This window comes from Salvelinus alpinus, chromosome 2 (genome assembly GCF_045679555.1).
Source record: "Salvelinus alpinus chromosome 2, SLU_Salpinus.1, whole genome shotgun sequence".
Taxonomy (NCBI): Eukaryota; Metazoa; Chordata; class Actinopteri; order Salmoniformes; family Salmonidae; genus Salvelinus; species Salvelinus alpinus.
In genome coordinates, this window is record NC_092087.1 from 40,144,312 (window position 1) to 40,170,617 (window position 26,306).

Sequence of the window (26,306 nt, forward strand, 5' to 3'; positions counted from 1 at the left end):
TGACAAGGTACGAAATCTGTCGTTCTGAACAAGACAGTTAACCCACTGTTCCTAGGGCATCATTGAAAATAAGAATTTGTTCTTAACTGACTTGCCTAGTGAAATTTTAAAAAATGCCCATGATTTTGGAATGAGATTTCAATTATTGTACTAGGTCTAAGGCACTGGATCGCGGTGCTAGAGGCATCACTACAACCCTGGTTCGATCCCAGGCTGTATCACAACCAGCTGTGATCGGGAGTCCCATAGGGCAGCCCACAATTGGCCGGGGTAGGCAGTCATTGTAAATAAGTTGTTAACGGACTTGCCTAGTTAAAGGTTAAATTATTTTATTTTTAAAAGAAAAACAGGGCTCATCTGGAAGGGAGACCTTGGTCTCAGCAGTGACTCCCTATCAAAATAAAAGGTGAATACGCAGGCCTTTGAGTAGGACACCCCTGACTAACTCCCTGCTTCAGTCCTCCTCCCTGCCATCTCATTATGTTCAGCCCTCCTCCTCCGCAGGTGTTGATTGTTTGAGGGGGATGTGGGGTGGAGAAGGACCAAGGTCAGTGTTTCTGGGGAAATACATTTAAAAAGAACTTCCTGATCACAGCAAACACGGTTTAATTTAATCCAAGGCGGGCCATTTAATTTGACAAGAAATGGGTTGCAGTTATATCAACTACGCCCTTCGAATTCATGCCAACACATGAACACCAACTACTGCTTGGTGTAGGCTCTCTAAAGGACGCCACAAGTCATCCCAGTTACATCTTAGGATCAGCATCAGATGTTTTTTATATCAGGCCCAATGAGGAGTATTTAACTAAGCATAGCAATGTTTCAATAAAACACCAAAGAACAAATTCTAGCCAGACAGTGGTACCATATCACCCCGGTCCCAGATCGGGTTGTGCTCTTGCCAAGTCCATTGCTCATTGTCAAGCCAAACATGCTTGGCATGACACTAAGTGACAAGTTGACATGATAGCACATACTGGCACTCAGGCTAGTCAGTGTCATATTGTAGATTCCTGATAATCATTCTGTGTACTTCTCATATTTCCTCTAAACTTTGGCACCCTCCTGAGGACACATATGCATACACTCCCCATCACGCCATCGATCCTAGACAGGAATGTTGGGATTAAAACAGACACAAAACTCAAGTCTTTTACAAAGTATTTTATTTCAGCATAATGGTAAGAAGCCTCTCCCCTTACTCCATACAATTAAAACTAATTGGATCACAAGGTTTATTTTAGATGCACTTATTTTGCCTACACAAAAGAATAATCAATATAAGATCCTATCTTAACTGGAGGACCATAACTGCATGCAAGACTAATAAAGAAAAATAAAAGGCTAACCTGTGATAGCTACTGTAGATGCTGTTGCTTACCTCTAGCAATATAATTTACTACAAATAGAAGGGGATTTGTATGAAAACAGTCATTGTCTTGAGGTACTACCGCCTCTAATCTTTAAATTACTAGATGCCCTGGGCTCTCAATACAGTACTGATCCAAATGGTTCTGTCCATCTTCTTTGTCAAGTTGAGGAGTAAGAGGCTCTGTCTAAAGACTAAAATCTAGTACTGATTTGAAAAAAAAAATATCCATATTCCATATATTTTTTTTGTCTTTTGTTTTTATCACTCCAGTGTTTACAATACTTCCAGAAGAAAAGAAAAAAAGGTCCTTGAAACATTAACAGAATCGTCAAATGCGATGGGGAAGAGAGAGAAGAGCTCTTCTCTAAATCGCTCCATCCTTTGTCTGATGCTTAGAAGAAAAAAACATTTCACTGTATTAACTGATCAGACAAAGATTCTATTGCATGTTCACCATAAGATTGATAACAATACTTAAAAAATACAAGAACAGAGGGATTTAAAAGTTAATGGCAACCCGCCTTGCCCTATGGCCTCACTGGTGGGCAGTCGTGGTCACTGGTGGCATCTTTCCCACATTTCTTAGGGAATGGGCTTGCCAAATCATACAGTAAGCTGGAGTCTCTCAACCCTGGTACTAGGAAGCACCTGTGTTTGCTGGATGGCATCCTCTAATCACTCAGGCATAATTGAACAGTTCAATCTCTTAACTACTGCCGACAGTACATCGCAACATTTCTGGAATATACATACGGTATTACTAAATAAACAAAGGTACATTGTTTCACTGACAGTAGTAGCATGGTGATATAGAGAAACATTCATTAAATTCAATGATTCGGTTGAAGTGAAGTCCAGCACACACAGGGGGTCCTCAGGGCCAAGTTTCAGAGAGCCTCTCCTAGGCTGCTCTACTAGTCCACAGACAGGCTGCTGGGGAACACCACCAACAGACCCACCGACTAACCCACATAGAAATAGATCAAATGTCAGAGTAGGTAGACATTAACTAGAGCATCTCCGTGCTCTGTAACCATTACAATTAGAGGGGGTAAACCACAGACATGTTTAAAAGTTTGTTACATGTTACAGAGTCATTCATTACAATATCATTTAGCACTACAATGATTATTTAAGAGTCAGATCTTATTTGGGTTAAGGCTAACCCCAGAAAGAACTAACACAAATCCTTTATACACACACCTACTCCACATAACTCAGTAAAAGGCATTTGTTAGTGTGTAGTGAAGCAATTGCTGATTTAGCTATGACAAAATGATCGATATGGCCTGTAGCTGGCCAAAGCATTGGCTGACTGAAATTAGCACTATTAGCATCTCACTGGAATTGTCAAACTCCCAGGGTTACTGAATGATTACACAAGGGGTTACATTATTAACAATAATAACCAGCACTATATCAATTATCTCAAAGAACAGAGGAAGGATTTGCCAATGGCACTATAAGCCTATGCCTTATAGTGCCATTGCAGTAAGCAGTGTTCTATAAGGTTGACAGCTTTGGAAAAATATACCCCGCTTGTAAAAGGCAGTGGCTCGTCCTTATAATCGTATAATAATAATTAAACCATTCATTCAAAAAACAAAAAGGCAAATGAATAAAATACAAAACATAAAAAATAAGCATGCTCTAAGGCCACAAGATTTTGTATACCTCCTGCTATCCTCTCAACATGAGGATCTGTACAAACACAAAGTAATGGGACTTGCTGAAGCTGCCATCTTGTGCCGTTGTTTTCCACGTACATCTGTAATGGAACTGACCGTGAAAGAGCCTGCGACCTTCTCACATAGACCTCTGTACATACGTACACCGTTAAAGGGTGTAATGGGAATTGGTAACGCTGTCATCCTGCCTGTGCCACTTCCTGAGTCATCAGCACATCTCTATCCAATAAAACATCCTGACTTGACCCTTCACCTTTGACCTGTTAGGACGTCCTCCACTTGCTTATACCGTCCTAAATGAACTATATGGAACCCCTTTTTCTTTAACAGTTCTGACACCTGTACCAGTCTGACAACTTCTCATTTCCCCCCCCTTTCACAAACTACATGTTCTACATTTTCCACAGACATCCTCTGTTGTATATTGTTATATATTCATGTATATATATATACACACACACCAGTTCATCATTACCATGGTGTAACGACAAACAGTAACCCCACCCTCCCCAAGAGTACCACCAAGTGCACAAACAATAAACCTAAATAATACAAAACTTAACTTTGAGAAAGGATCTGATATATTAAGAACAAAATAGACTAACTATCGAAGGAAACTCGCTCTCAAAAGACGACAAAACACAACAAATAAAAACAGGTAACTGCTAAAATAAAGGAAACACCAACATAAAGTGTCTTAATAGGGCATTGTGCCACCACGAGCCAGAGCAGCTTCAAAACACCGTGGCATGGATTCTACAAGTGTCTGGAACTCTAGTGGAGGGATGCCACACCATTCTTTCACGCAAAATTCCATCTTTTGGTGTTTTGTTGACAGTGGTGGAAAAATCTGTCTCTGGCGCCGCTCCAGAATCTCCCGTAAGTGTTCAATTGGGTTGAGATCTGGTGACTGACACACACACACTTTAAACCCCCATGCACCTTTGAGACCTGTTTCAAAGTCACAGATCTCTCCTTCTAGCCATAGGAGCTAAAATAAGGGGCAACTGAGCATTTTCACACATGACCCTAAGCATGATGGCATGTTAATTAAGTCAGGAACCAAACCTGTGTGGAAGCACCTGCTTTCAATATACTTTGTATCCCTCATTTACTCAAGTGTTTCCTGTATTTTGGCAGTTACCTGTATTTGTCCCTCTGTCATAGTAACCTCAGGACTGGAGCTGCAGGATCAGTCTTTGCCAGAGTGTGGCCACTGAGCGCAGGGCTGCGTGACAAAGACCCTGTGGCCTGTCCTGTCTCTCTGGGGAGGTGGTAGTCGTGTATGTGTGTAAGTGTATGGAGGGACGATGGGGGTGGGGGGAATGTCAGTCAGACAGCCAGCCGACCAGGAGGGGGGTGCAGGGGGCTCCAAGTTGGTGGAGCGGGCGGGGGCTCCTGGGAGTAAGGGCGGGGCTCGCAGCACGGCTGGTTCTCCACCTTGGCCACACCCCGGCCCTGGCACAGCCGTCGATGTCGAAGCAGCCGGTCTGTCCGCGAGAAGTTCTACAACACATACATAGAGGATTTATTCAGCATTCATGTAAAAACAGATGAGTGTGTGGACACATGCCCAATACAACTAAACCCACTGTGTCTGTTTGCTCAAATGGGACTTTCTGGTGCATGGAGGCTTGTGTGCGCCTGTCAGAGTATGTGCACACATTCTCTTACCTTCTGGCACTGCTCATACGGAGAACACTTTGACGTGGGCAGGCATCTGTTTGTGTTGGTATGTGTCACTGTGTGCATCCCCAGTGAGATACGTTATCTTACGTGATGGCACTGCTCGCCCTCAAATTACTTTTCTAACCTGGTAGGGCACATCTTTGCTACAAGTGCTGCGTAGGTATGATGCGTGCCTGTATCAGCATGTTTGTGTGCTTCTGTGATAATAAGTCTGCTATGAGCTGGCACTGCTCACCCTGCGACAGATGTTTTGTGACGTAAGAGGGCATTCCCATGTGGGTCCACGTATGCATGCGTTCCTCAGTACAAGCACGTAAGGCATGTTCTTTTATGTGCTGGCACTGCTCACACTGAGAAGGCATCTTTCAAATGCGGGCGGCCGTGTGTGTGTGTGTGTGTGTGTGTGTGTGCGCGCAAGTTCTCTTACCTGCTGGCAGCGCTCACACTGATAAGGCTTCTCTCCGCTGTGGACACGCTTGTGTCTCTCCAGATGGTAACGCTGGATAAACCTCATGTCACACATGTCACAAGCAAACGGCTTCTCCCCTAAAAGAGCACACAAACAGAATCATCACATCAAATCCACAGAGTCCAACCACAACAAACTGTATATGATTTGCTCTTACTAAAGTCTCCTGGTTACATTAACTGCATCTACAAATGTTTGTTAAAGTGATGGGAAACTAGGTTTCTTTAGTTCTCATGACAACAAAACGAAGTCAATTTCTGGACAGGAATTAAGCATGATAGGAAACTACACTTCCGGTAACATTTTAAGATGTTTTGTCATCAACTCATTATGTGTAGATTAGAGTGGAATCTCCGTTTTTGTATTAAAAAAATATATATTCATCATACCAACTCGATGCCCCTGAAACGTTTTACTTGATAGTTTGAGGCTGGTTCAACATCCCATCAAATGACTTGACAATCCAAACTCGAGTTTGTTGTGGTCGTATTTGTTTTTATTAAAAATAGCCTTTCTTGGGGATAAGGGTATGGTAAATGGGCGCATACCCGTATGAGTGTGGCTGTGTCTCTCCAGGTGGTTACGCTGAATAAACCTCATGTCACACATGGAACAAGCATACGGCTTCACCCCTATACACACACACACACAGAGCAATACATTAGCTCTCATTCTCCAAAGAGTACAAACAAAAGAGCTCAAGCTAGCTCTCCAAACACTATTGTGAGAGAAAAGTTGGCTACCATAAGCATGTTACAATTACAGTAAGAGTGCTTTTTGTCATGTCACAATGTGGACAATCTATTACAAGGATGTGAAGATGCTGCAATCTAACTTGTTTAATCAGCTCGAATGAAGACTACTTTTGATATTTAAATTGTTGCATCAAAAAAAACACGAGTAGCTAAATAAGAACAATCAACGCATGCAATTGTGAACTAGGCACCGAATAAAAGTACAAAAGAAAATCTGGAATTGTGTGTCAATAAAGCCATTGCAGAATGCATTATCCCACGGCAAAATAACTAGCTCGAAAGCCAAATATCGTAAAGTAAATATCACTAAATAACGTACCATTTGTGTCAATGTCGAAAACGAACCATTTTACAATGTTAGTTGTAGTTACAAGTTTCAACAAAAATGTACACTAAACTATCATAGCACTAGCTACTTAACTAGACAATCTCACAACAACCTTAAACGTCACCTTGTTTTAAAAATATAGATTATTTAAGCCTACATGGAAGTGCCTGGTCAAGCCATGTTGGGAACAGTTGGAAAGATTTCATTATTCTAATAAATGATGTATTTATTAACTTGACATCCAAATGATAAATTCACAATTAGCCGAAGAAGATTTTTAGGGGTCTAGCTTTAAAACGGCATTTCTTAAACCGATAATATGGAACATGTACTAGAATGTATTACAAATAGCGTTGCTGCAGTGTTTAAAACTTAAAATCAACAAAATACTAATTTCTCGTTACAAAATGATGTAGATGAGAAACCGTTCTTTTCTAGAACTCTTCCAATACTTTCATCTGTGAAAACCCATTGCCAACATCCTTTACTAGCTTCTATATGTGTGATGGGTACGGTGAGCGGGCCCATACCCGTGTGAGTGAGGCTGTGTCTTGTCAGGTGGTAGCGCTGAACAAACCTCATGTCACACATGGTGCAAGCGTAAGGTTTCACACCTGAATGCACAGAGCATTGAGATATTACTTTTGTTCCTCATACTCCAATTGGAAGTTTAAGTACAGTATATTCATTTATGCTTAAATGATTTAACCACTTATTTCAATCCATGCAATCATTTACAGGGGGATTCAGACGGAAGAATAAAGGGAGATGTTTTCTCCGACAATTTTGTTTACGATGTATTTTTCCAAACGCTTTTGTCCACAGCCACAACACATCACATGAGCTGATGATTGTAGTCAATATGGTAAAACTATCCCTTCTCATCCAGACTTCTGGAAATCAAACCTAACTTGAAAACAATACTTCACCTATATTTCTTTGTGCATGACGACTAGCATATACATCCTGCAAACCCTGTATACTGGGGTTCAGGTGTGGCCTGATCTTGGGCACAGTGGGTACGGTGAACGGACCCATACCCAAATGAGTGAGGCTGTGTCTTGAGAGGTGGTATCGCTGGTAAAACCTCTTGTCACACATGGTGCAACCGTACGGCTTCACACCTACACACACACACACACACACACACACATCAATACACAACTTTGTACCTCGTTAGTCTTCCACTATTAGGTTTACCACACATTTCAGACACAAATACAGCACAGACAATATGCACCAGGTGCTGTTATCAACATTCTGCCTTCACGCAACAGAACTGGTGTTGCCAACTTTTTGTGGGGAAGGCAAACAGGTATTGGTAGCGCAATATATCACTAGAAATTGTAGACAAAGTAGAAAATTGATTTGCGTGATAATGTCAACACAGATGTGTAAGGCATGTGATCATCAGCACAGTGAGTGCGTATGCTGCTGTTCTGAATAGGCAAATTCACTGCAAGCAAGTCGCTGACTTTCTGAACACTCTGAGGTAAAACTCAGAATTCCTTAAATGTTGCTGAATTCTCCTTAGTCACGTTTAGGGGGGAGAGGAGAGGGGGATCCAAAAGATCTAGTGCAAAGTGGCCAAGTTCGCAACACTGACCAGGATTGGATGTTATCAGACTGTAGACATCTTTAACCGTTTCTGCAGGTTCCCAATAACAGCAATTCCAAAAACACTCATCATAACTGGTTTGAAAATACACCTAACCTTTTGGAAGACATCTCCACAACCGTGAGTTATTCCAATTTAAAACTTATTGAGGCATGTGTTACTGTGTGGTCAGTGTAGTTATTTTCAACAATTAAGATTAATGATTTTTTTTTAATGCTTTAGTCCACAACACATGTCATGGCCTGATGTCATTTGGTTGTAAAACTAGCCCTTCTCATCCTTAAGATAAATTACATGGACTTTTTGGGGTAATGAAACTGAATATCTAAAACAACATTTCACCTATATATTTATTTTAGCACAACTAGCATATAAATTCTGCCAACCCTGTATACTGGGGTTCAGGTGTAGCCTAATCTTGGGTACGGTGGGTACGGTGAGCGGACCATACCCAAATGAGTGAGGCTGTGTCTTGCCAGGAGGTAACGCTGGTAAAACCTCTTGTCACACATGGTGCAACCGTACGGCTTCACTCCTATACACACACACACACACACACACACACAAGAGCATCAATACGTTACTGTTGTGCCTCACACGCCATATTAAAGTCCAATATTAGATTTACCATCAACTCCAAGCACAAAAACAGCAGGACTGACCCGTGGCTATTATGAACATTCTGCCTTCACACAACAGGACCGGTGTTACCAACTTTTTTTTGGGGGGGGGGGTAGCTATTGGCTGCACAATTTGTCACTAGAAGTTGTTAGATGACACCAAATTGCAAGGAATGTTTACATCACATAGCCGGCTGCTAATTCCTGAAACCTCTCAGAAGCAAACCCTCTGAGAATGCCTTGATTACTGCTGAATTTGTCTTTGTCACTTTCAGGGGGCAAAAATGGGAGGAGGGATCCAAAACTTTGCTAGATCTAGTGACTCTAGTGCAAAGTGGCCAAGTTGGCAACACTGAGCAGGATTGGGTGTTTTCAGATTGTATAAATCTTTAACAGTTTCCAATGACCTCCATTTACAATAACACTTAACTGTCTGGAAAAAAACAACACATACAAATTCTGGAAGACATCTCCACAACCATCTTTTTTTTCCTTTTTTTAAGCGCTTTTTTTAATCTTTTTTTTTTACTGAGGCATGAGTTAGAGTGGTTAATGTAGTTTCTAGCCAATACATTTCATGCTTTTATCCAGAACACGTCATGTGCTGATGTCATCTGGAGGTAATATTAGCCTAACAGAGTCCTCCTTAAGGGTAATTAAATTCTGGACTTATTTGGATATTAAACCTATAATAAAAGAAACAATATATTTCACCTGTACATTTCTTTGTGCATGACTAGTTTATAAATCCTGCTAACCCTGTATACTGGGGTTCAGGTGTAGCCTGGTCTTAATGACAGGAGTACGGTGAGCGGACCCATACCCATGTGAGTGACGTTGTGTCTCGCCAGGTGGTGGCGCTGATAAAACCTCTTGTCACACATGGTGCAAGCATACGGCTTCACTCCTACACACACACAGAACATCATTGTATTATTTTTCTGTTTCACAGTCTAGCGATTGAAAATGTTTCGAGTCGATTAATATGTGTATGCGTTGATTGTTTATTAACCACTGTTGTAAATCTATGCAATTATAACAGAGGATTCACACTGAAGAAATGTAAATTACACCGCCACTTCGATAACTCGCGGTGGTTTTTGGAGTCCAACAAAGCACAAGTTAATGTTATATTTTTGTATATACGTGAATTGAGGCTGAGCAACAAAATGTTATCTTTGTAGAACACAATTTTAATTATGGTAGAAAATATAGGGTTTAGAATGTAGAAATATCACACTTAATGACAAGTTCACCATCTCATACCTAAAACACCACGTCACACAGAATACAGGACAACTAATAACATACAGAGTGCCGTTCTGTTATCAACAAGCTGCTTTCATGTAGCAGAACTGACCTGTTTTCAGATGGTAAACCTACTTCAACTACTTTAAAAAAAAAGGTTTTTAAAGGTTTAAAAAGAAAAGAAAAAAAAGTTAACTTGCTCAATTCAAATATTTTCGGGTTGAAAATAAACTAACAATTAGATAACGCAAGTTATCCGAATCCGCATGCTATTGAGGTGCGAGTTATCGAACAGTCGGTGTAGTTGTTTTCCCCCAAATAACAAAACACATCACATGAGCTGATGACAACATCTGGTAGTAATATTAGGCCTTCTCATCCTTAAGGGAAATGGAATTATGGGCATTTTGGATATCAAACCTAACATGCAAACATTTCACCAATAGCCTTAATGACATACCCATGTGAGTGACGCTGTGTCTTGCTAGGTGGTGGCGCTGGTAAAACCGCTTGTCACACATGGTGCAAGCGTACGGCTTCACCCCTATACACACAAAACAATATATTACTTAGGTTCTCAAAATTCATCCACTAAAAGTACTCCAATATTGTGTATTCATTTAAGCGCCACTGCTTTCCATCAGAACTTATGGGAGATTGTTATCAAATATCTTATCTGCACATTTCTTTGTGTATGATGACTGGCATATAAATCCTGCCACCCCTGTATACCAGGGATCAGGTGTAGCCTGATCTTAATGACACGGGTATGGTGATCGGACCCATACCCATATGAGTGATGCTGTGTCTCCGCAGGTGGTGGCGCTGATAAAACCGCTTGTCACACATGGTGCAAGCGTACGGCTTCACCCCTATACACACACACAGAACATCATATTATTTTTGTTTCTCACTCTGTCAATATTATTAAGTTCAGGTATAACTGTATACTAAAATGACTGAATATAAACATCTGATGTGCTTTATTAGCCGGTGGTACACCAACAACTCAAATCTGGCCTTAGTGAGTGTGAACTTACGAAGTGACGTATTTGTAATTATTTGATCTTAGCAAACCAATTTGAGGCATGGCTCCAAATCAGAGACGTGTTGTGTGTTAGCGAAATATACAAGACCTGCAGGTTAAACATCGTCAAAATCTGTGGTCAATGTGTAGCGCTTGTGGGGAAAACCAACTATCCGAAAAAAAGAAAAGAAAAAACGACAGAAAGGACTGAAGCAGCTAGCCACATTTTCCAGGGCTTTCTACCGTTGCTACTATTGTGTTAATGAAGGCCATTTTTTACGCTATGGTATATCAGATCTTTGGGGGGGGGGGGGGGGGTAAAGGCTCTGGTGCGTGAGTATGTATACCAGGGTTCAGGTGTAGCCTGATCTTAATGACACGGGCACGGTGAACGGACCCATACCCATATGAGTGATGCTGTGTCTCCGCAGGTGGTGGCGCTCAAAAAACCTCTTGTCACACATGGTGCAAGCGAACGGCTTCACCCCTACACACACAGAACATTATATTATTTTTATGTCTCACTATTCATCGAGTGAAGTCTTCCAATATTAAAAAGGTCAAGTATATACATTTATACTACATTGATTTCCTATTATTTTATTTTATTTAAAATCACTGGATGTCAATAACTTACAGGGTATTTACCCTGAGGAATCTAAATACTCCGCCACCTCAATAGCTTGCGGTTGTTTTTATTATTATTTATTTTTTAAAGTGTTGACAAGATGCGTGAATTAAAGGGTGGCCAATAATATCTGCACTTGGATGACGACAAGTTTGTGATATCTTACCATTAACTTCACACCACATAACAGTACGACCCACAATATGTACCAAGCTGCATTATTGTTATCAACATGCTAATTTCAAGCAGCAGGATTGGGTGTGTTAAGGTGTTTCCGCGAGACACAAGAAAAACAATTATGCTAACACTTGATCAATTCAAATATTATTGAGTTGAAAGAAAAGTAAAAATACAAATTTGAAGAACATCTCTACAACCACGATATAGCCAACATTCATCATATACTAGTTAGTTACAGTGCCTTCGGAAAGTATTCAGACCCCTTGACTTATTCAACATTGTTACGTTACAGCCTTATTCTAAAATGGATTCAATACAACATTCTCAATCTACAAACAATACAGCATAACGACAAAGCAAAAAACAGGTTAAGACATTCCTTTATTTTTTATAAATTTGGAGAAAAAAAAGGAAATATTACATTTACATACAGTACCAGTCATAAATGGACACAACTACCCATTCCAGGGTTTTTATTTTTTACAATTTTCTACACTAGAATAATACCGAATACATCAAAACTATGGAATAACACATATGGATGGAATCATGTAGTAAACAAAAAAAAGTTGAACAAATCAAAATATATTTGAGATTCTTCAAAGCAGTCTCTTTTTGCCTTGATGACAGCTTTGCACACTCTTGACATTCTCTCAACCAGCTTCATGAGGTATGCACCTGGAATGCATTTCAATTAACAGGTGTGCCTTGTTAAACGTTAATTTGTGGAATTTCTTTCCTTCTTAATGCGTTTCAGCCAATCAGTTGTGTTGTGACACGGTAGGGGTGGTATACAGAAGATAGCCCTACTTTGTAAAAGACCAAGTCCATACTACGGCAGGAACAGCTCAAATAAGAGAAATGACAGTCCATCATTACTTTAAGACCAGAAAATGTCAAGAACTTTGAACGTTTCTTCAAGTGCAGTCGCAAAAACCATCAAGTGCTATGATGAAACTGGCTCTCATGAGGACCGCCACAGGAGAGGAAGACCAAGATTTACCTCTGCTGCACAGGATAAGTCCATTACAGTTACCAGCCTCAGAAATTGCAGCCCAAATAAATGCTTCAGAGTTCAAGTAACAGACACATTTCAACATCAACTGTTCAGAGGAGATTGCATGAATCAGGCCTTCATGGTTGAAATGCTGCAAAGAAACCACTACTAAAAGGACACCAAAAAGAAGAGACTTCTTTGAGCCAAGAAACACGAGCAATGGACATTAGACCGGTGGAAATCTGTCCTTTGGTCTAATGAGTCCAAATTTTAGATTTTTGTTTCCAACCGCCGTGTCTTTGTGATACGCAGAGTAGGTGAACGGATGATCTCATGTGTGGTTCCCACCGTGAAGCATGGAGGTGGTGTGATGGTGCTCTGTTGGTGACTGATTTATTTAAAATTCAAAGCACACTTAACCAGCATGGCTACCACAGCATGCTGCAGCGATACACCATCTCATCTGGTTTGCGCTTAGTGGGACTGTCATTTGTTTTTCAACAGGACAATGACCCAACACATCTCCAGGCTTTGTAAGGGCTATTTGACCAAGAAGGAGAGGGATGGAGTGCGGAATCTGATGATCTGGCCTCCACAAATCACCCAACCTCAACCCAATTGTGATGGTTTGGGATGAGTTGGACCGCAGAGTGAAGGAAAAGCAGACAAGTGCTCATCATATGTGGGAACTCCTTCAAGACTGTTGGAAAAGCATTCCAGGTGAAGCTGGTTGAGAGAATGCCAAGAGCATGCAAAGCTGTCAAAGGTAAATGGTGGCTACTTTGAAGAATCTAAAATGTGTTTTGATTTGTTTAACACTGTTTACTACATGATTCCATGTGTTATTTCATAGTTGAGGGCTTCACTATTATTCTACAATGTAGAAATAGTGAAAATAAAGAAACTATTGAATGAGTAGCTGTGTCCAAACTTTTGACAGGTACTGTAAGTATTCAGACCCTTCACTCAGTATTTTGTTGAAGCACCTTTGGCAGCGATTACAGCCTCGAGTCTTCTTTAAGTATGACGCTACAAGTTTGGCACACCTCTTATCTGGGGAATTTCTCCCATTCTTCTCAAGCTCTGTCAGGTTGGGTAGGGAGCATCGCTGCACAGCTATTTTCAGGTCTCTCCAGAGATTTTCGATCGGGTATAAGTATGGGCTCTGGCAGGGCCTCAAAGGCATTGAGACTTGTCTCGAAGCCATTCCTGCATTGTCTTGGCTGTGTGCTTAAGGTTGTTGTCCTGTTGGAAGTTGTTCGTTTGCCCCAGTCTGAGGTCCTGATCAAGGATCTCTGTATTTTGCTCAGTTCATCAATCCCGACTAGTTTCCCAGTCCCTGCCACTGAAAAACATCACTACAGCATGATGCTGCCACCATGCTTCAACGTAGGGATGGTGCCAGGTTTCCTCCAGACGTGACGCTTGGCATTCAGACCAAAGAGTTTAATCTTGGTTTCATCAGACCAGACCAATCTTGTTTCTCATGGTCTGTCTATAGGTGCATTTTTTGCAAGCTTCAAGCGGGCTATCATGTGCCTTTTATTGAGTGGCTTCCGTCTGGCCACTCTTCCATAAAGTCCTGATTGGTGGAGTGCTGCAGAGACGGTTGTCCTTCTGGAATGTTCTCCCATCTCCAGAGGAACTCTGGAGCTCTGTCAGAGTGACCATCGGGTTCTCGGTCACCTCCCTGACCAAGGCCCTTCTCCCCCGATTACTCAGTTTAGCCGGGTGGCCAGCTCTAGGAAGAGTCTTGGTGGTTCCAAACTTCTTCCATTTAAGAATGATGGCAGCCACTGTGTTCTAGGGGAGCTTCAATGCTGCAGAAATGTTTTGGTACCCTTCCCCAGATCTGTGCCTCGACACAATCCTGTCTCGGAGCTCTACGGGCAATTCCTTCGACCTCATGGCCTGGTTTTTCCTCTGACATGCACTGTCAACTGTGGGACCTTATATAGACAGTTGTGTGCCTTTCCAAATCAATGGAATTTACCACAGGTGGACTCCAAGTTATAGAAACATCAAGGATGATGAATGGAAAAAGGATACACCTGAGGTCAATTTCGAGTCACATAGCAATAGGTCTGAATACTTATGTAAATAAGGCATCTCTATTTTATTTTTAATAAATTTGCAAACATTTCTAAAAACCTATTTTTATCATCATTATTAGGATATTGTGTGCAGATTGATGAGGGGGAAAAACTATTTAATCCATTTTAGAACAAGGCTGTAACATAACAAAATGTGGATAAAGTCAAAGGGTCTGAATACTTTCTGAAGGCACTGTATATTTTATTGGCCATCCTTAATTTGCACAGTGGTTGGCATTTAAACCATGCCAACTCTGCATATCAGGGTTCAGGTGTAGCCTGATCTTAATGACACGGGCACGGTGAACGGACCCATACCCATATGAGTGATGCTGTGTCTCCGCAGGTGGTGGCGCTCAAAAAACCTCTTGTCACACATGGTGCAAGCGAACGGCTTCACCCCTACACACACAGAAAATAGTGTTTTTAAAGTCTCTCTCCATCGACTGAAGTCTTCCAAAATTAAGCTTAGGCGTGTATACATTTACTTCTGATAAACCACTGATGTCAATGGTGATGTGCTGGAATGGTTCTCGTATTACATAGTTGGTGAAGTCGTAAATATGACATGAGTGCGTACAATGACATTTCAACTTGATGGCAAAGAACCAACGTTGCTAGATTGCTAACGTTGACAATGTGTCAACCCAGACATTATGGGCCAAACTAGCTACATTACTGTAAATGGCGTCGCTTTACCATATTTGGTCAAAAAGTTTAAAATTCAGGGACGATATGTCGCAACTCAGAAATTCTGGTATTTTTTATACTGGCCCAAGTTTCCCACCACTCCAACTTGGAAGGTCGTTCAAGTGGTTATTTCCGGAGTTGGGAAGTCATATTCTTTTATTTCCGACAGCAATCGAACGCACAATAACTTCCAGGATATTCACCTTGAAGAATCCGATTACACTACCACCTCAATAGCTTGCGGTTGTTGGGGTATATTTTTTAAAAAGGTGTTGGTAAGTTGTGCGAATTAAGGATGGCCAATAAAAACATTTTTTTTTAGGATGAGGCAATTTTACTAGGTGTCACCCACAGAGCTGAGAATGCAAGAAATTGCACAGATGAGAAGTTCATTATCTAATACCATAAACTTCACACCACATTTAGCATGATCAACAATATCCACAGAACACTGTTACCAACATCCTGATTTCAAACAGTAGGATTGGGGGTTTCAGATTGTAGCACAATAAAAAAAATTATACAACCAATTGTTTTTCATCATAAACAAATTACGTTTTCTTAGCCATCCTTGATTCGTGCAGTAGCTAGAATATAGGCTAAATCGTTCCAACCCTGTATACCAGAATGGACCCATACCCATATGAGTGACGCTGTGTCTCCGTAGATGGTCTCGCTGGAAAAACCTCTTGTCACACATGGTGCAAGCATACGGCTTCACCCCTATACACACACACACAGAACATCATATTATTTTTATGCCCCACTGTCTGTCAATTAAAGTCTTCCAAAATTAAGATGTATACATTTACAGTTCAGTCGGAAAGTATTCAGACCCCTTGACTTTTTCCACATTTTGTTACATTACAGCCTTATTATAAAATCTATATATTTTTTATCCCTCAATCTACACACAATACCCCATAATGACAATTCTTTTTTTTTTTTTAAACAGGGTTTTAGAAATGTTTGCAAATGTATTAAGAAAAAACTGAAATATCACATTGACATAAGTATTCAGACCCTTTACTCAGTACTTTGTTAAGCACCTTTGGCAGCGATTACAGCCGAGTCTTCTTGGGAGTGACGCTACAAGCTTGGCACACCTGTATTTGGGGAGTTTCTCCCATTCTTCTCTGCAGATCCTCAAGTTCTGTCAAGTTGGATGGCGAGTGTTGTTGCACCGCTATTTTCAGGTCTCTACAGAGATGTTAGATCGGAGAGACCTGCTAGTCTCCCAGTCCCTGCCACTGAAAAACATCCCCCACAGCATAATGCTGCCACCACCATGCTTCACCGTAGGGATGGTGCCAGGTTTCCTCCAGACGTGACACTTGGCATTCAGGCCAAAAAGGTTCAATCTTGGTTTCATCAGACCAGACCAATCTTGTTTCTCATGGTCTGAGTCCTTTAGCTGCCTTTTGGCAAACTCCAAGTGGGCTGCCATGTGCCTTTTACTGAGTGTCTTCGTCTGGCCACTCTACCATAAAGACCTGATTGGTGGAGTGCTGCAGAGATGGTTGCCCTTCTGGAAGGTTCTCCCATCTGCACAGAGGAAATCTGGAGCTCTGTCAGTGACCATCGGGTTCTTGGTCACCTCCCTGACCAAGGCCCTTCTCCCCAGATTGCTCAGTTTGGTTGGGCGTCCAGCTCTAGGAAGAGTCTTGGTGGTTCTAAACTTCTTCCATTTAAGAATAATGGAGGCCATTGTGTTCTTGGGGAGCTTCAATGCTGCAGAAATGTTTTGGTTACCCTTCCCCAGATCTGTGCCTTGACACAATCCTGTCTGAGCTCCACAGACAATTCCTTTGACCTCACGGCTTGGTTTTTGCTCTGACATGCACTGTCAACTGTGGGACCTTATATAGACAGGCCTTTCCAAATCCTGTTCAATTGAACTTACACAGGTGGACTCCAATGAAGTTGTAGAAACATCAAGGATGATAAATGGAAACAGGATGCACCTGCGCTCAATTTCAAGTCTCATAGCAAAAGGTCTGAATACCTATGTAAATAAGGATAATAATATCTGAAACCTGTTTTTACTTTGTCCGTACAGGGTATTGTGTAGATTGATGAGGAAATGTTTTTTATTTAATCCATTTTAGAATAAGCCTGTAACGTAACAAAATGTCAAGGGATCTGAATACTTTCCGAATGCACTGTGTACTTAATAAATATCTTATAAAAACACTGATGTCGATCCACACAATAACTTCCCGGGTATTGACCGTTTAGAATCTGATTACACTACCACCTCAATAGCTTGCAGTTGTTGGGGTTCATCAAAAAAAGTGTTGACAAGGTGTGCAAAATTTAGGATTGGCCATTCGTTTATGACAAACCACAATTTGACAAGGCGTCCATCCACAGACTTCAGAATGTAAGAAATTGCACTTCATGATCTCATACAACACAGATTAAGGGATTATATTATCTGGTGGAAGTTCTAGGCCTTCTTAAAGTGCTTAAATTTAGGAAGTTGCGAAAATAAAGTGGTTTTCTAGTGGCGGCTTATGACCTAGTTCTACTGGGAACTTCGCAAGTACAACATAGCAATGATGCAATACAACACTTCATCAAAGGCGTTAACTTGGAAAAGGACTGCAAATCACCATAAATATTGATCAAAGTCCTAAATCGTTATTGAATGTGTGCCTGTGATTTTTTTTTTACTAACATCCTTAACTATCTTATATATGTGAGAAGGGTACGGTGAGTGGACCCATACCCATATGTTTGAGGCTGTGTCTCACCAGGTGGGAGCGCTGAACAAACCTCATGTTACACACGGTGCAAGCATAAGGTTTTACACCTAAACCCACAGAGCGTCAATATATTATTTCAGTGCCTCTAATTTTTTAGGTTTAGTTATATGTATATACTTGGATGGTAAATCAATTGGTAGTCAACTACTATTTTCAATACTTGCCACAATGTAATAGGTATTCACAAATCTTTCAAATGTTACCCCCAATGAAGTGAGAGATTTTTTTTATGTTTCACACCCACCCCCAATGCTTTAGTCCACAACCATAACACATCACATGAGCTGATGATGTCACCCGGTGGCAAAACTAACCCTTCTCATCTTTAACAGAAATTAAATGAAGAACTTTTTGGGGATATTAAAACAATATTTTTTTTGTGCATGACTAAATAATAAATCCTGCCAACCCTGCATACTAGGGTTTAATTACAGGGAAAAGGTGAGCGGGTGCATACCCATATGAGTGAGGCTGTGTCTTGCCAGGTGGTAGCGCTGGAAGAACCTCTTGTCACACATGGTGCAACCAAATGGCTTCACCCCTATACACACACAGACACAGAGCACCAACTTCAGTATAAAAAAGTTCAACTGCCAAAAATGATCAATCTTACAGGAATAATCCACTCAAAAATCTTTTGGTATTTTTATTGCACTGTTGGTGATCCCAAAATGTTTCGCATTTCAGCAATCAAGTTACGATATAGGACTTTCAAGAACCAAATGATCACTTTCCACATCATGAGGAAGCGTTTCGCATCACCATGATGATGTGGCACGTGACAAACAGCTTTTTGAAAGACCCATATCTTGAAAACTTGATCGCTGGCAAGCAAAACATTTTGGGACGAATGAAAAAAAATACCAAAATATTTGAGTGGATTATTTCTTTACCTTTAGTGCAGCTAAATAAGCTTAGCACAGTTTGTCTTGTTCACCAGACAATTTTCTTTTACAGAAAATCTTGTTACAGCAGTTGGTCAAAAAGGTGCAATCTACTAATCCAATTGGGACTCGATTTTAGCGCCCAATGAGTATTAGGCAGTTTATGTTCAAAAGGGCAATGCTAAGAAAAGGCAATGCTCTAATACACCACCATAATACACAGCAAAATCACTGTTGTAGCCTAAGCGTGGCTACTAGCTACCAATGATTCCAATGGTTTAGCTAATAACAATTGCAATTTTGCTGAGTTAGATTCGAATTTTGGGTGAAAATGCCGGTGGACACATGGCTTCACATCATGCTGCTCATATGAACATTTGATGTGAAAATTTTAAGCAGTTGGTACATATTTAAACATAACACATTGACACAACCATGTGATTTTTGGCATGCTATTGTGACGCCTCAAACTCCTGAATCGGTCTGGTTCTCCTGCTATCCTAAACGCCATCAAAGATTTTTGGAAATACAGTCAGCCTGAAGTTGTGGCTCTTAGCCAGACCTCAAGCTCAATTTCAACATGGGGGTTCAAAGATTTTATCGGACCTGGGACTTGATTCAATTAGTTCATTTCACTATAACACTGTTACAAGCCTTATTTCTAAACATGATCTGATGCGGATTTACAAATGTTGTGCAATGATTTGGGGGTTTGATTAAAATCTAGAGTGGTTAGCTTGGAAATCTTTTGCCTACATAAAACAATATTCAAGATCTTTCTCTAAGATCGGACAGGAATCAAGGCTCAGTATTGGTAGTGCTGTGCTGGACAATAGTCTTTGATTTTGAAATAAAATGCCTTTAACAATACAAACTCGAGTTTGATGCAGTCATATGTATGACTTCAATTCCATTATACCCCAACATGACATAGACGACTCATGTAACCACACATTGCAGTGGGGCTCATGCAGGGCATTTGCAATGTCAGATTGAAGCGAGAGGGAGAGATTTAAAGTGAGGACACATACCCGTATGAGTGAGGCTGTGTCTCTCCAGTTGGTAACGCTGAATAAACCTCATGTCACACATGGAACAAGCATATGGCTTCACTCCTAAACACACACAGAGCAGACAAACATTAGCCATCTTTGTCAGTTTTAAAATATGCATTCCCTGATTTTTTAAATGTATTGTAGACATTAACATGCTGGATTTCCTGCTATACACCTTAAACTATTGTATAAACAAATCACTTCGAGGGGAACTACAATGAATTTTTTTTTTGTGCAACTAGCCTTAAGAGTACTTGCAATTACATTTCTCATATCACATACAATGACTTTCTCTAAAGCTAAAAAACATCACTTAAATTGATCTCATCTGGTGATAAATCACTCCCCTTATTATAAATACGAGTCAATTATATGAGAAACTTGGTTAGGAGATCACTGACTAGAAAAAACACAGATGTATAAAACACATTAACACACCACTCTCTAATATTTGATAACATGGAGATTGCTCTTTCCAGTGGACAGTAGTTTCCAACAAAGCCTCTTCATTCCATTCACTTTGAGATTAAGGGGTTACCAACACAAGGACATCCAACACTGAATATCCTGTATAATTGAGTGCTAAAAAAGTAGCCTAACCCTACAAATACATTTTGTCAGAACATTTGACAATGCATGGGGCTGTTGGGGACTTAACATGTACATTCAACTGAATAATGTTGCGTCACTAGTTCCAGTAAGGTAGCAGTGAGCAGACGCCATACCCGTATGAGTGAGGCTGTGTCGAGACAGGTGGTAACGCTGGTAGAACCTCATGTCACACATGGAGCAAGCGTACGGCTTCACCCCTATACACACACACACACACAGATCACCAGTCATGTCAGTATATAAGGCTTGTTAAGAGCATCATGCATATATTAACTGGGTTTGTATTGTGCCAGACACCAAAATATGGACAAACATTTTTGAAAACTCAGTGGCCTATTTTAAAAGTAGTGGCAGCGGTGAAACGTGTCCATAACATTGCAAAACTAATTAAAGCTGTTCCTGTAACGCTTCTTGGAGTCCATCTGCAATATTTCATTGTTTGTAAGAATCAAACTCGATGGTCTTATGTCAAATTATTTCACCGGAGTACCTAAATATCTGAGATGGGTATGGTGAGCGGACCCATACCCGTATGTTTGAGGCTGTGTCTTGCCAGGTGGTAACGCTGGAAAAATCTTTGATCACACATGGAGCAAGCGTATGGCTTCACCCCTATATACACAGAGCACCAACTTTAGAGAAGTCTGCATCTTGCCCTGTGGTTAAGTAGTCCTTAACACTCATCGAAGAAAGCCTGACGCGCCAGAACAATGGCAGTAATTAAAATGATCTGAGACGTCACAATAGCCATGCAAAGCTTGCACTGATACATTCCATTATTAAACAGTTGATTCGGGAAAGTATTCAAACCCCTTGACTTCATCCATATTTTGTTAAGTTAGCTATATTCTAAAATGGATTAAATAATTCTCACCTCATTAAACTACACACAATATCCCACAATAATATAGCAAAAACAGGTTTAGAAAGTTTTGCTAATTTATTACAAATAAAACATTACATTTACATAAGTATTCAGACCCTTCACTCAGTACTTTCTGGAAGCACCTTCAGCAGCGATTACAGCCTCGAGTCTTCTTGCGTATGACGCTACAAGCTTGGCGTACCTGTATTTGGGGAGTTTCTCCCATCCTTCTCTGCAGATCCTCTCAAACAGGTTGGATGGGGAGAGTTGCTGCACAGCTATTTCCAGGTCTCTCCATAGATGTTCGATCGGGTTCAAGTCCGGGCTCTGGCTGGTAAACCCAATGGACATTGAGACTTGTCCCGAAGCCACTCCAGTATTGTCTTGGCTATGTGCTTAGGGTCGTTGTCCTGTTGGAAGGTGAACCTTCACCCCATTCTGAGGTCCTCTGGAGCAGGTTTTCATCAAATATATGAGAAACTTGGTTTGAGATCACTGACTAGAAAAAACAGATGTATAAAACACATTAACACACCACTCTCTAATATTTGATCATTTTTGTACTTTGCTCCGTTCATCTTCCCTTGATCCTGACTAGTCTCACAGTCCCTGCCACTGAAAAACATCCCCAAGAGCAGAATGCTGCCACCATGCTTCACCGTAGGGATGATGCCAGGTTTCCTCCAGACGTGACTCTTAGCATTCAGGCCAAAACGTTATTGGTTTCAGACCAGAGAATCTTGTTTCTTGGGGTCGGAGTCCTTTACGTGCCTTTTGGCAAACTCCAAGTGGGCTGTCATGTGCCTTTTACTGAGGAGTGGCTTCCGTCTTGCCACTCTTCCATAGAGGCCTGATTGGTGGAGTGCTGCAGAGATGGTTGTCCTTCTGGAAGGTTCTCCCATCTCCACAGAGGAACTCTGGAGGTCTGTCAGAGTGACCATCGGGTTCTTGGTCACCTCCCTGACCAAGGCCCTTCTCCGCAGTTTGGCCTGGCAGCCAGCTTTAGGAAGAGTCTTGGTGGTTCCAAACTTCTTCCATTTAAGAATGATGGCGGCCACTGTGTTCTTGGGGAGCTTCAATGCTCCAGAAATGTTTTGGTACCCATCCCCAGATCTGTGCCTCGACACAATCCTGTCTCGGAGCTCAAAGGACAATTCCTTTGACCTCATGGCTTGGTTTTTGCTCTGACATGCACTGTCAACTGTGGGACCCTCTATAGACAGGTGTGTGCCTTTCCAAATCATGTCCAATTGAACTTACCACAGGTGGACTCCAATCAAGTTGTAGAAACATCAAGGATGATCAATGGAAACAAGATACACCGGAGCTCAAATTTGAGTGTCATAGCAAAGGGTATGAATACCTATGTAAATAAGGTATGCCTGTTCTTTAATTTTAATACATTTGCAAAAATGTCTAAAAACCTGTTTTCACTTTGTAATTATGGGGTAGTATGTGTAGATTGATGAGGGGAAAAAATATTTGATCAATTTTAGAATAAGGCTGTAGCATATCAAAATGTGGAAAGGCGAAGGGGTCTGAATACTTTATGAATGCACTCAAAATATTTAAAAAGGGCTATAAAGTAATTCAAAACAATTACCAGCATACCTGAGTCATTTGAGTATACAAATATAGCTTATTAATGCACTATCCTACTAAAGGGTTGGTTTGGCAATTTACCAAGACAATGAAATTGCCAAGATAGTGAATCCAGAGATATTAATTGAAAGCCACAAATTGTTAAGCGGTTTTAAACTCTAGTTTGTCGTGGCCTACGCAAGTACAACATAAGGAACCTGTGTATTGGTGCTTAAGTGCAGCATCAGTGTTTATAGCCCATTGTTAAGAGGGGTACGGTGTGCGGACCAGTACCCGTATGAGTGAGGCTGTGTCTCGCCAGGTGGTAACGCTGGAAGAATCTCATGTCACACATGTTGCAAGCAAACGGCTTCACCCCTATGCACACAGAGTATCAATATATTAGCTAGTGTTCCTATTGCATAAAGTGGAACACAAAACAATACACAACTCCCAAACTATAACCATATACATTTCACACAAATGTAAGGACTGATTAGTTCTAGTACTAGAGGTCAAATGTTTGTTGCCATGTCTTAACCCCTGGAGACAAAAACTTTAGTGTGTATTTAAGGTTAAAACAAGAAAATGTTTTATGCCCAATCAAATTCAATTTGGGTTCAATGGCAACAATTGGGAATTAACCACAGAAATGTTAGCTGGCAAAGTGTAAAAGAGGAAACCCTTCACTGACATCAAAATACGTTTTTACCAACAAAAAGAAAAGAAAAAGAATTGTCATCAGTAATAATCTGTACCAACTTCAAGTCATTATCAATTACAATACCTAGCCATGAACAACGACCAGTAAGTAATGTGCCAGGCTTGGACATCAAGAGACCATTCCCTCTGTTGGCAAGAGACTGACTTTTGCCCCATGAGTCCGATAGTTTTAAACAATTTAAATACATATACAGTGCCTTCAGAAAGTATTCACAGCTCTTCATCATCCGGGCCCAGTGTAGGCCGTCATTGTAAATAAGAATTTGTTCTTAACTGACTTGTCTAGTTAAATTAAAACAGTTACACTTTGGATGGTGTAGCAAAAGATAGATGCCCTTCCTAACTCAATTGCTGGAGAGGAAAGAAACCACTCAGGGATTTCACCATGCTATCAATGGTGACTTTAAAACAGCTTGGAGAAAACTGAGGATTGATCAACATTGTAGCTACTCCACAATGCTAACCTAAATGACAGAGTGAAAAGGAAGCATGTACAGAAAAAAAATATTCCAAAACATGCATCCTGTTTGCAATAAGAAACCAAAGTAAAACTGCAAAAAATGTGGCAAAGAAATGTACTTTATGTCCTGAATACAAAGTGTTTTGTTTGGGCAAATCCAACAACACATCACTGATTACCACACCCCATATTTTCAAGCATTGCGGTGGCTGCATCATTTTATGGGTATGCTTGTCATCGGCAAGAACTAGTTAAAAAATACATATATACAGTGTGGAGAACAAGTATTTGATACACTGCCGATTTTGCAGGTTTTCCTACTTACAAAGCACGTAGAGGTCTGACATTTTTTATCATAGGTACACTTCAACTGTGAGAGACGGAATCTAAAACAAAAATCAAGAAAATCACATTGTATGATTTTTAAGTAATTAATTAGCATTTTATTGCATGACATAAGTATTTGATACATCAGAAAAGCAGAACTTAATATTTGGTACAGAAACCTTTGTTTGCAATTACAGAGATCATACGTTTCCTGTAGTTCTTGATTCAGCAGGGATTTTGGCCCACTCCTCCATACAGACCTTCTCCAGATCCTTCAGGTTTCGGGGCTGTCGCTGGGCAATACGGACTTTCAGCTCCCTCCAAAGATTTTCTATTGGGTTCAGGTCTGGAGACTGGCTAGGCCACTCCAGGACCTTGAGATGCTTCTTACGGAGCCACTCCTTAGTTGCCCTGGCTGTGTGTTTCGGGTCGTGCTGGAAGACCCAGCCACGACCCATCTTCAATGCTCTTACTGAGGGAAGGAGGTTGTTGGCCAAGATCTCACGATACATGGCCCCATCCATCATCCCCTCAATACGGTGCAGTTGTCCTGTCCCCTTTGCAGAAAAGCATCCCCAAAGAATGATGTTTCCACCTCCATGCTTCACGGTTGGGATGGTGTTCTTGGGGTTGTACTCATCCTTCTTCTTCCTCCAAACACGGCGAGTGGAGTTTAGACCAAAAAGCTCTATTTTTGTCTCATCAGACCACATGACCTTCTCCCATTCCTCCTCTGGATCATCCAGCTGGCTTGAGCAGGGGGACCTTGCGTGCGCTGCAGGATTTTAATCCATGACGGCGTAGTGTGTTACTAATGGTTTTCTTTGAGACTGTGGTCCCAGCTCTCTTCAGGTCATTGACCAGGTCCTGCCGTGTAGTTCTGGGCTGATCCCTCACCTTCCTCATGATCATTGATGCCCCATGAGGTGAGATCTTGCATGGAGCCCCAGACCGAGGGTGATTGACCGTCATCTTGAACTTCTTCCATTTTCTAATAATTGCGCCAACAGTTGTTGCCTTCTCACCAAGCTGCTTGCCTATTGTCCTGTAGCCCACCCCAGCCTTGTGCAGGTCTACAATTTTATCCCTGATGTCCTTACACAGCTCTCTGGTCTTGGCCATTGTGGAGAGGTTGGAGTCTGTTTGAGTGTGTGGACAGGTGTCTTTTATACAGGTAACAAGTTCAAACAGGTGCAGTTAATACAGGTAATGAGTGGAGAACAGGAGGGCTTCTTAAAGAAAAACTAACAGGTCTGTGAGAGCCGGAATTCTTACTGGTTGGTAGGTGATCAAATACTTATGTCATGCAATAAAATGCTAATTAATTACTTAAATTATACAATGTGATTTTCTGGATTTTTGTTTTAGATTCCGTCTCTCACAGTTGAAGTGTACCTATGATAAAACAAATTACAGACCTCTACATGCTTTGTAAGTAGGAAAACCTGCAAAATTGGCAGTGTATCAAATACTTGTTCTCCCCACTGTATTTGTAAAAAACAAAATTTAAAATGGAATAGAGCTAAGCACACAGGCACAATCGTAGAGCAGTGGTCACCAACCTTTTGAGTCGAGATCACTGAGTCAAAATGCAAGCAGAGATCTACCTTTCAGATTTTTTTGTAA

General features: G+C 41.0%; 1 protein-coding gene across 50 annotated transcripts in view; it reads right to left on the bottom strand.

The window, feature by feature from the left end:
• Window positions 1-1,152: 1,152 nt before the first annotated feature.
• Window positions 1,153-26,306, bottom strand: part of LOC139560695 (zinc finger protein 740-like) — a 32,998-nt gene continuing 7,844 nt past the window's right edge. For 5 of the 50 annotated variants that reach the window (XM_071377682.1, XM_071377695.1, XM_071377680.1 and 2 more), the window contains 17 exons: window positions 23,465-23,548; window positions 21,253-21,336; window positions 20,838-20,921; window positions 20,089-20,172; window positions 18,631-18,714; window positions 16,045-16,128; window positions 15,034-15,117; window positions 11,221-11,304; window positions 10,579-10,662; window positions 10,251-10,334; window positions 9,366-9,449; window positions 8,374-8,457; window positions 7,345-7,428; window positions 6,835-6,918; window positions 5,770-5,853; window positions 5,180-5,298; window positions 1,153-4,569 (listed from right to left, as the gene is read on the bottom strand). In XM_071377682.1, coding sequence (XP_071233783.1) covers window positions 4,396-4,569; window positions 5,180-5,298; window positions 5,770-5,853; window positions 6,835-6,918; window positions 7,345-7,428; window positions 8,374-8,457; window positions 9,366-9,449; window positions 10,251-10,334; window positions 10,579-10,662; window positions 11,221-11,304; window positions 15,034-15,117; window positions 16,045-16,128; window positions 18,631-18,714; window positions 20,089-20,172; window positions 20,838-20,921; window positions 21,253-21,336; window positions 23,465-23,548 — 1,553 coding nt within the window. In that variant the 3' untranslated portion in view covers window positions 1,153-4,395. The remainder of the gene's footprint in view (window positions 4,570-5,179; window positions 5,299-5,769; window positions 5,854-6,834; window positions 6,919-7,344; window positions 7,429-8,373; window positions 8,458-9,365; window positions 9,450-10,250; window positions 10,335-10,578; window positions 10,663-11,220; window positions 11,305-15,033; window positions 15,118-16,044; window positions 16,129-18,630; window positions 18,715-20,088; window positions 20,173-20,837; window positions 20,922-21,252; window positions 21,337-23,464; window positions 23,549-26,306) is intronic. The other 45 variants (XM_071377789.1, XM_071377765.1, XM_071377711.1 and 42 more) reach the window with 40 other exon arrangements.